This window comes from Rhipicephalus microplus, chromosome 6 (genome assembly GCF_043290135.1).
Source record: "Rhipicephalus microplus isolate Deutch F79 chromosome 6, USDA_Rmic, whole genome shotgun sequence".
In the NCBI taxonomy this organism is placed as follows: domain Eukaryota; kingdom Metazoa; phylum Arthropoda; class Arachnida; order Ixodida; family Ixodidae; genus Rhipicephalus; species Rhipicephalus microplus.
Genome location: NC_134705.1, coordinates 179,351,907 through 179,362,485, shown reverse-complemented (window position 1 = coordinate 179,362,485; position 10,579 = coordinate 179,351,907). Strand labels below are relative to the sequence as shown.

The 10,579-nt window shown below is 48.9% G+C and overlaps 1 protein-coding gene across 1 annotated transcript; it reads left to right on the top strand.

Moving 5' to 3' along the window:
- Window positions 1–767: 767 nt before the first annotated feature.
- LOC142765704 (polyadenylate-binding protein 4-like) lies at window positions 768–10,182 on the top strand. Its single transcript, XM_075867157.1, has 4 exons — window positions 768–1,207; window positions 2,918–4,416; window positions 5,657–5,950; window positions 9,735–10,182. Exons 1-4 carry the CDS (start codon window positions 1,015–1,017, stop codon window positions 9,801–9,803), a joined length of 2,055 nt encoding a protein of 684 aa, XP_075723272.1. The 5' UTR covers window positions 768–1,014; the 3' UTR covers window positions 9,804–10,182.
- The last annotated feature ends 397 nt before the right edge of the window (window positions 10,183–10,579 follow it).

The following is a 10,579-nucleotide window of genomic DNA, read 5'->3' as shown; positions in this document are numbered from 1 at the left end:
TATTTTTCAATAAATGCACGACCGTAGTATGGGACAAGCCCCGTTGCAGTGCACGTAAGACCACAAAACTGAAACTGATATAGATTGTTTCCGAGGCATAATAAAACGATCGTACTATTTTTATGTATTCCTTATGCGTACGTTGGGGAAACTGAGGGGTCATTAGTATGCAGCTTGCACATTCGTCGTGCACCAAGGTCGTATGGACCGGTCGCACAACGAGGAAAAAGAAAAGGTTCGCAGTCATTATCACTGGCGATCGGAGCGCCACAAAACTTGTGTCGTCGATCATGCAATTTGCATGACGTCATAGCGCCGTTTTGCTCTTCCGCGCGCTCGCAATATAGTGCGTTCAGTAAAACGGACTGAAAAAATTGGCTTCTAAAATAAAACACAACCAACGACTATACCAACAATTGGTGATTAAGTGGAAGTGCTTGTACGCTTGACGTGGTTTGGTATATAGCAGCGTAATGAAATGGCAAATTGAAATGTAGTGCAGCGGAGAGATACAACACAACATTGTATGCTTCCGCGCACGCTGTAGTGCGATCAGTAAATGGCCAATACTCGAGACTACGTTCATGGATAGCGAACGACGATTGCTCTGACGGTGGACGATTATGCAGCCGCGCTCGCGTGTTCTACGTAGTTCAGCCATTACCTGGGTAGTTAACATGGAAAGCAAGAGGCCTACAGCGGAGTAATACAACATTACTGTAATATAGAACGAGCGCAGCTGGTCCGCCATTTCTTTTCCCACATGACTCAATGGTAGGCCGTTCACGTGGGGGAACTAGTTAAATTCTGCGTACGCTACGGCTAAGCACTAAAAAATACAAAAAAAATCTATAAAACTTAAAAACGTAAAAAAAATTGCAAAACTTCGGCAAAACCCTGAACTTGTACTGCGAGTTCAGTCCAAAAAGTTTGTAACTGTCGCTTTGGAGTTAGGGTTAGGCGGATCTCCCCCTTCGATTACGACGAGCTCACCACCACCCTAAACCTGGCAAGATGAACCCCAGCGGTCCCAACTACCCGATGGCCTCTCTCTACGTCGGCGACTTGCACCCGGAGGTCACGGAGGCGATGCTTTTTGAGAAGTTTTCCACAGCGGGTCCCGTGCTTTCGATTAGGGTTTGCCGAGACATGATCACTCGACGCTCACTTGGCTACGCATATGTCAACTTCCAGCAGCCCGCCGATGGTGAGTACGCACGTCTTTGCGGTCTCGCAGGCTTCCAAGACACCTGCGTAGGGCTTTACCAGGATGATTAGGTTTAGTGGCGTGTTCGAGCGCCTTTGTCTCATCAGTGACCCACATATGGATCAGTGGATGCTGTCAAGTTGGCATGGGCAAGTTCTTCGCAGCGCTTGCGCTCGCTTGGGTTAACTAAACGTCTCTTTGGAGTCTGCCGTTGAGTTTGGTCTGCTGGTGTAGCATATCGCGTTCGATCACGTTAGTGACGGCACGCTATTTCTTTCCGGGTCGCCTGAACCGAGCAGTAATATGGTAGGCGCGGGTGGCCATCAAACTGTTAGTGAAGCCCTACCAAACGAGCGACTGAGTCTGCTGTGTGAAGATTGTGTGCTGATGTGTGTCCTGTCCAACGTAGGTCTTCGTGTCGCCTTGCTGTCAGAGTTCGTACTAAAGGCCCCCCCCCCCCCCCCAAAAGCGCCCATTTTCACGACGTTTTGCCAACCACACACTTGAGTGTCGTAGCTGTGGGAATTTTAGTGCCAAGATGAAATATTTCGGCTACTCTACATGGGCCCTCTGTCTCGGTTTTCTGCCACGAAAAGTTCGAGAAGTGCGTCTTTCGGAATAACCACCCACATTCGATAGCGCAACAAATAATGACGCAGGATGCGCGTAGCAGAGGAACCTAAGAAAAAACAAAAAAACTGTGTCGTGGTAAAAGCTGCGCTCGAGAAAAATGTCTGGAACTCCCTTATTGCTACGCAGGGGTTGCAAGTGCGTACACGCACCATTAGTTTGCCAAACTGATCCTCCCTTGACGGCCATGTTTGATTAGATTAAAATGACGCTGATGGTTTGCAAATGAACTATGCTTGATTAGATCAATGTCGTGCTAAATGTTTACTCGGGAACACACTTTGTTGTTTGTTTACAGTCACTGGTGTCTGCAGTCGTTATAACCTTCATGGACATTGAGGCTACCTTGGGTCGTTTGTCTGAGTGGTCACATTTCACTAATTCGGTTTGACGTGATCCAGGTCGCTCCTGGAAACTGCGTAGCACAGTTTCTTGGTATCACGACCATGTGTGGCATGCGGTTGCCCTTGGTCTACACTCATGCGTACGTAATCATCTGTGAAATCTTCAGTGAGAATGACAAAATCTCCAGTGGGGCAGTTGCGTCTTGCCTTGATACTGGCTCTCTGGTGCTTTCAAAAAATGAACATTTAGTATTTGATCATCTTCGATTATCTGCATATAAAAGGCGATAGTTATGCACACAGTAAAATACAATCTTGCATGTTTCACCCAACGAACTGAATTCAGCAGGAAATTAGGCCAAAGAAAGCATAGAGGACAATAATGCTCTGTAACTGAAGTGTTTTAATTAGTCACTATGATGCAAATGAAATGCAAGTGGGGGAAAAGTCTCCCTTTCTTTTGGTGGGATATGAATATAGCAAGTTGAGAGCCTACCGGCTGAAAGAGTAATTTTTCACATATCAATTTCATTTCAATTTGCATCGTGGTACAACATGACACTTAAAGCCAACAATTGAGGCTCTCTGTGCTTTTCTTGGCATAATTGTCTGTTGTATTTATTTGGTTTTGTCTGACAAGAAATAAAGAAATAATTCTCTTGAAAGCAGTAGCCTTTTTTGTTCATTTACAGATGTGACATCATTCTAAACATACTTTACGTACATTTGATTACAGCGGAGCGTGCCCTGGACACAATGAACTTCGACCCTATCAAAAGCAAGCCGATCCGTATCATGTGGTCACAGCGAGATCCATCGCTGCGAAAGTCCGGGGTCGGAAATGTCTTCATCAAGAACCTCGACAAGACTATTGACAACAAGGCCATGTACGACACCTTCTCAGCCTTTGGGAACATCCTGTCTTGTCGCGTGGCCACAGACGAAGAGGCATCCTCAAAGGGATATGGTTTTGTCCATTTCGAGACTGAAGAAGCAGCCAACAAGGCCATCAGCAAAGTGAATGGCATGCTGCTGAACAACAAGAAGGTCTATGTGGGCAAGTTCATCCCCCGCAAGGAGCGCGAGAAGATGCTTGGCGACAAGGCCCGATGCTTCACCAACGTCTACATCAAGAACTTTGGTGACGAGCTCGACGACGAGAAGCTCATGGTCATCTTTGAGAAGTTTGGCAAGATCACTAGCGCCAAGGTGATGACCGATGAGAGCGGCAAAAACCGGGGCTTTGGATTCGTCTCGTTCGAGGATCCCGAGAGTGCTGAGCGCGCCGTGGAGGAGCTCAACGGTAAAGAGATGGGTGGCCGGGTGCTGTACGTGGGGCGTGCCCAGAAGAAGGCCGAGCGCCAGTCCGAGCTAAAGCGCCACTTTGAACAGCTGAAGCAAGAGCGCCTGAACCGCTACCAGGGCGTCAACTTGTACGTCAAAAATTTGGACGATGCCCTAGATGACGAGCGGCTCCGGAAAGAGTTTGCACCTTTCGGCAACATCACCAGCGCCAAGGTGATGACCGACGGCAACGGGCGTTCTAAGGGCTTTGGATTTGTCTGCTTCAGCTCACCGGAAGAGGCGACGAAGGCTGTGACTGAAATGAATGGCCGTATCGTGGTCTCCAAGCCACTTTACGTCGCTCTGGCCCAGCGCAAGGAAGACCGTAAGGCACATCTTGCCTCGCAGTACATGCACCGCATTGCCGGCATGCGTATGCAGATGGGACAGATGTTCCCGCCAGGTGGCGCAGGTGCTGCGGGATACTTTGTGCCCACCATGCCCCACCAGACAGCCCAGCGCAGCTACTTCCCGGCCACCTTGGGACCAGCCCAGATGCGTGCCACCCCTCGCTGGACAGGCCAGCAGCAGCAGCTGCGTGGACCCGGGGGACCCCAGGCGGGGGCCGGTGGACCCCAGGGGGGTCAGCCTCAGGGCGGCTTCCCTACCTCGATGCCCTACCAGCGGCAGCCTCGCCCTTCACTGGGGACACAGCCGCAGCGGGGAGGCCTGGGCAGCGCACGGCCAATCACTGGTGGGCAGCAGGCTCCACCTCCTCAGCAGGCCCCTCCCCAGCAGGCCCCATCGGCGCCCAGGGTGATGGGCCCCCGTCCTGCGGGTCTTGCTCCACAGACGGCTGGTGGTCCACGCCCGACCTACAAGTACACTCAGACCGTGCGCAACCAACCACAGGTCCAGCAAGTCTCTGCACCCATTGCCGCTTCATTCCAGGTGGGCTAAGTTCATTGTTACAGGGGGTATGCACTTGGCTACCGTTGAGGTTGCCATCTAGAGGTCGGCACGCTCTTCACATGTGCAAGAAACTCTCTACACGTGTTGTGTCTGAGATTCACACAGCAACTTGGTTCTCTAGAGACCTCCGAAACACCTCCTGCTTACCGAAGCACAGATGGCAAGTATGGACGGGCTGTGAAAATGGCGCGGAGACGGTGTTGTCCCCTTGCGGGTCAAGGCTCAGTGCATACCCCGTATATGGTGTATATTGTGTGGTTATTGAGCATCCAGAGGTAGTGCCTGTTTGGGAAAAACTAAGTGCAATTGTCGTGAAGCAATATGCAGATAGTTTCTGCCAACCAATGTCCTCTTGAACATGTCTAATACTAGCCTGGTGAGAAGCTGCGTCAGTTTGCATCTTGCATGCTTCTTCACGATACTTGGTTGGGGTTAATGTACAGACGGTGCTGTATATGTACAGCATTCATGCTGAAAGGGTTTGCTATCATACAAAGTCAAGGTGTAATTGAAAGCAATGGGATTCACTCTCGCGAACACTTGCACACACAATGATTAAAAAAGGTTGAAGGCACTCTGGTATGACTGCATGTTGCATTAATTCTAGTTAAGCTGCCATGATGATTCAAGAACTAATCCAACTTCTTGCCAGATTTAAAACTATTCCAACTGTTTCCTACGTGTATTCACTTTGTTCACCTGGTAAGAATATGGAGCTCAGCTTGGTAGGATGTAACACAATGACAGAAGACAACACACACTACATATTGTCGTTTGTGTTCAAAGTTTTTTCTCTTGTTTGTGTTTTCATGTCCCGTCGTCTAATCACTGTGTAAGCTGCACAAGCAGTATGGCTTCCTAAAAACTACACTTAAAGCTTGATATAATGAAATATCAGTAGTTATAACAGAGTAAATGACACAGTCGTGCAGTATAGTGTTAGCGATACAATTTTTGGATATAACGGACTTATTTTTATGTGAAATGCAACTTTGTTGTAGAGACGCTTGAGTGTAGTTGAATGTTGGGCAGGTTAGTGTTCGGACAATAATATCGTCGTAAAGAGTACAACGAAACGGCATAGCAAAAAAAAAAAAAAAAAAAAGGGCGTACACGGACGTGATATTTGTGTTTGCCTCTGTCCGTCTTTTTTCTTTCGGGTGTCCTACTTTTTGTGAAGTGGTGGCTGACTTCGCACCCTGCAATGGCGCGAACGCAGGTGGCCGCCCAGCAGCAGCAGCAACAGCAGGTGGCCGCAGCTGCGGTGGCTGCCCAGCAGGTGTCTCAGACCCAGCAGGCTGCGGTGCACATCCAGGGCCAGGAGCCCCTGACCGCCTCCATGCTGGCTGAGGCCACCCCGCACGACCAGAAGCAGATGCTGGGCGAGCGCCTGTTCCCGCTGATCCACCGCATGTACCCAGACCTGGCCGGCAAGATCACCGGCATGCTGCTCGAGATTGACAACTCTGAGCTGCTGCACATGCTCGAGCACCACGAATCGCTCAAGGCCAAGGCGAGTACAGCCCTTTCAGTCATGGTGTGCATAGTTTCTTATACACTAGAGGGAGCTCTGGTGCTGGTGTGTATAGGACGCACGGCACTTCAGAAAGCATGGGAATGATGGTTAGTACACGGATTTGCTTTATTTTCGTACTTCTGGCTCCGGTTGGCTTCACTTGGCTTGAAGTTTCTTTCTCGCAAAACCATAAACAAGAATTCCAAGATTGTCAGACCCTCAAAAAATGTTTTGGGATTCAGAAAAAACTGCATAAAAATTTGGCCAGTCATTCTCGTGCTACGCTTTTCACGAGCAATGCACAATGGCCAAAACACACTTGTGAGAAAAAGCTTGTCGAAGTTTTCGACAGGCCTTTTTTCGATGAACTTTCTTGTTTCTCGTGAGATATTGATGAAAATTGGCACAGACACTAAGAATGACCTCACAGTGCTTCCATAAAAACAAATACTTTACAAAAGACAAATTATTTCTTCATTGAACCTCGTGGAGGGGCTGAGCACGATGTCAAAAAAACAGTCTTGAGAAAACTGCGTTTAAATGTTTCAACTTTTCTTTACGTCTCTAAGGCGCCTAAAAATTGTGATCTCAGGTTTGTCTTGTGATATTTGACTTCTCGGGCATCTGGTCTGTGACCAGTGTGCCTTGGTTGCCTTTTTTTTTTTTTTCCTATAACCTCCTTTTCATGATTTACAAAGAACAAGTATGGATTTCAAACCATGTTCTTTGTATGAAGGAGTGGTGTGATAGGCATGATAGAAAAGATTGTAATTGAATAAGACCATATACTGAAATGATTACCCATATTTCCTGTGTTGAAGTTGTAATTAAGTACTTGATTACAAACAATCACTGAACATTTATTTGGAGAGAGGTTTATTGCATCAGAAATATGGATCACACCATGACGGCCTATGCCTTCTTTCCAAATAACAAAGGTATGGGCAGAAGACTGTTGGCACAGGAATTTTTAGCGGTATAATTAATTACGCAAAACGGGCATACAAAAATTCATGCCCCTGATTTATACATGCTCATTTGCCACTTTAGCCGTGAAACGCATCATCATACAGCCGGTCGCGGAAACTCTAATCTACAGCAATTTATTAACCTCGGAACATTCATAGACGTTTGTGGCGATAACAAGCACGGCTCTAAGCACGTCTGAATCGCATCTCAAAAGCTTATTGACAGCGCTTCATATGACCGTGGGGTGCGTGGACAGTGCAGCCGGCGCATAATGCACTTGCCGGCGGCGTTCGATGACGATGCGCGAAATATGTAACTGCGATGACAAAGAAACGGTGCGGACTGCGCTTGGCATCGCATCTTCGAGTGATGCTCGAAACGGCTAGGGGGGTGATGAGCGTGACTGTGTTGTCCGCTGCCGATTTGAAAATGCCCGTACGTGCTTCAGAGGAGCTGGCAAGTGATGCGCTTCATTCCTTGCAAAGAAGCGCGTTGCCATGAGTGTGCTAGCGCGCCGTTCCTGCTCGCAGTCTCGGTGTCAGTGGAGTTAGGGCTAAAAACGACCCCGATGACGCGCCGCGCTTGTAGACTGCGCGCCTGCTTGTAGTAACCTGATCGCGCATCCGCTCACTGCTCCTAACCAAAGCATGATTATATCTTAAGTGACCGAGCCGTGAACACGTCACAAAGTAGCAATTTTCGAGAGCCATGTCCTCGTGATGCACAAGCAGCAGACGACTATCTGCCGGAGCGAGCAATGGCGAGCCGAGGCAACATGGCGACCACAGCCAATCAAGGGCCTCGAAACGACCTTCAAACTTTTGCTTTTTGTGCGCTTGTTTTTAAAGGGAGGAGCCAGCTGACACGGGAAAGTTAAACGCAGAGAAATGCTCTTTCCGATAAGCCCAAGAAGCCGGCTCCGGCCCTGCCATCGCGAAGCCATAATTTTTTGAAAATCTGTTTTCTCGAGATTTTCAGAAAAAGTTTCGCTACCTAGGTGGGTGAAATGAATTTTCCGAAGCACTCCTGCGCGGTTTTCAGCGTAGATATTTCGGAATCAGGTAGCAAAAGGGTTTTCGAAACTGAAAACTTTTTTCAAAAACTCGATTTTTTTGCCATTTTTCGCAATCCCAAAGCCGCGTCCCCCCCTTAATTAACCTAGCCAAGAGAAACACTTCTATTTTCCTATCGCATTAGAATGTGCTTGGGATCCTCTGCAACCTTATTAGATTCGAAGCAGCTCTTTGACTAGCCTGTGTAACGCTGTCTCCGTCCGCACCGCTCCCCGCCCCAAAGGTGTTGGAGCAGGCAGCGCCAAGTAGCTCAAGCCCTCCTAGCAAAGCATGGTGAAGTCTCTCCCTCGCCTGCCGCGTGCTCACTGTGTGTCGGCTCTCTCTCTCTTGCTTCACCCTCTCTCTCGCCACCTCTCTCCATCTGTCGTCGATAAGAAGCCGCAACCCGGTGGTTGCGCCTCGAGAATCTCGCGGTGCCGACAATGTAAACAGCGCGCGATCACGCCGACGGGCGGGACGCCGGCGCTGCATGCTTTCCGCTAGTGTGTGCGTGGCGAGGATTGGTGAAGCTGATCATATCACGGTTGCAAATGGCGATGTCAACTTTGGCGAGGCACGAGCCATGGAAGCTGAACGCAAGCGTCTGCAGTGGAAGCCCAGCGACACAGGCGAGGTGAGAGTCAAGAACACCGATCGCGTTCAAGAATACAGACGGCGTGTGGGTAACACTGACGAGACTTGAGCCAAGGAAGCCGAGCGCAAGCGTCTTCAACGCGTCCCGCTTCCCGTGTCATTGCATTTCAAACAAACGGTCACTCGGGTAAATGCTACAGCGAGTTTCGCTTCAAACTGTTCTTCCATCACCCGCGTCAACACCGTGCCGCACTGCTGCTGCTTTCGCATCCCAACAGGGTTCCCTGCGTGGAGGTGCTGCTGCTTTCGCATCCCATCAGGGTTCCCTTCGTGGAGGTGATCTTTATAGTTTTTTTCTGTAGTTGTCATTTCATAATATTCAAAAAATATTAAATATTTGACAACTATTTGGAAAACACTCAATTTGCTTTGCATCTGAAATTTCGCCATCTGCACAACTCTTCAAAAAAAAAAAAAAGTAATGGAGGTGGTTTGGAGGTTCTTCAAGATGCTTTCTCTGTAGAAAGGTGTTCACATACCAGGCTTGGTTTGTCACAGTGGCTTGTTTCATTTTCATGCTGTTGTCTTGTCAAGGCTACATATCAACTGTGGGGTCTCGGACACAAAAGAAGCGGTCGGTACAAACCAAACAACATACATTTATTTAACTAATTCAGAACGACGAATTGTAATCCTCCCGCGAAGACATCCTTACACACAATTTCCATACACTCCAAAACATGAGAAACACACAATAACATACCCAGGGCGGCGTCGCCAACGCTTGACTTACCACGTGGGACCTCAACGCGGTGCCGAGCACCGGGGACCCACGCTACCGACAACCGTTCACGGCAACCGCCACGCGCAGAAGAGGCTCGCTCAACTCTCGCCCGCCACCAAGGCCTGCCTTCCGCCAGGGGTCACCGCCGACGCTACTACTCTACCAACAGTGCAATTCAACGCGAACACAACGCCATCTATCGTCCGGCGGTTGTCACCCCCGAAATACGGCTTCTGTGCGAGACACGCTCCACACGGCGCAAACAACTTTACAGGGGGTGTCAGCACCCCCACACAACACAACAGTGGTCTAAACTAGTTAGCCAAGTGGATGCTCCTGCTGTAGCTTCGTTCTAATCTGCTGTCCCACTGTTTGTGTGCAGGTGGAAGAAGCCGTTGCAGTGCTGCACGCTCACCAGGCCAAGGAGAACGTGGCCATGAAGAAGGAGTAGTAGTGACCTGACCGCCTAGCTCCCGACTCCATTGTAGACTTCCCCGGGGGTTTGCAGAGTCTATGGGTGACGGGTAGCCCAAGTGGCCTGCTGCGAGGGCTCGGCTGGGACCGCACAGGGCGCACACCTTGTTTTGCATTCGTCCTTTGTGTTTGTTGCGGTGCCCGGCCAGTGTACTTGCGGTGCTCTTGGTTTATCGTCACCCACGTGAACTGGCCCACCAGGAATCAGAGGGAAGGGAGCAGACCAGAAAAAAGAAAAAAAAGAGCAAAACTTCGATACATAAAAAAAGAGAAACACTCCCACATTTTCCCCTACCCTTCTAATATTGCCTTTTGTGCAATCGTGCATTGCAAATAAAGTTTTTTTTTTTCTCCTTTTTGAGTTGTCTGTGGGACATGTTTGCAAGTGAGCTCTGAATTCATAAACCTTGCTTCTTACTTTAGTTCTTCGTTACATTAGCATTGAGCGTAATACTTGGAATGAGGCACACTAAATGTGCTAGTAGAACTATGGCAAGAAATTTGGCATGCCGGAGACACAAATTTGGAAGTTGGTGTAAATTGCAGTCGCATGCATGGCATCGCTGGGACGCTGAAGTAAAAGTTGCATGTGTCGTGGTACGTTTTAAGACTATAAACGGTTCTCTTGCAGGCTGTGGTGAGAGTTGTGTGAATGCCTGTACAACCTGTATCTGGCCAGCACTTGGCATACATAGGCAACCTAATGGCTCCCTTTGTTTTATGGTATGTGTTCCGAGACAGCAGGTAATGCTG

Bases quoted from the DNA above. Each gene is read 5' to 3' on its own strand.
- LOC142765704 (XM_075867157.1), top strand. From the start codon at position 1,015: ATGAACCCCAGCGGTCCCAACTACCCGATGGCCTCTCTCTACGTCGGC. The intron at 4,417-5,656 runs GTGGGCTAAGTT...GCGCGAACGCAG, and splicing joins CCATTGCCGCTTCATTCCAG to GTGGCCGCCCAGCAGCAGCA. The intron at 5,951-9,734 runs GCGAGTACAGCC...GTTTGTGTGCAG, and splicing joins ACGAATCGCTCAAGGCCAAG to GTGGAAGAAGCCGTTGCAGT.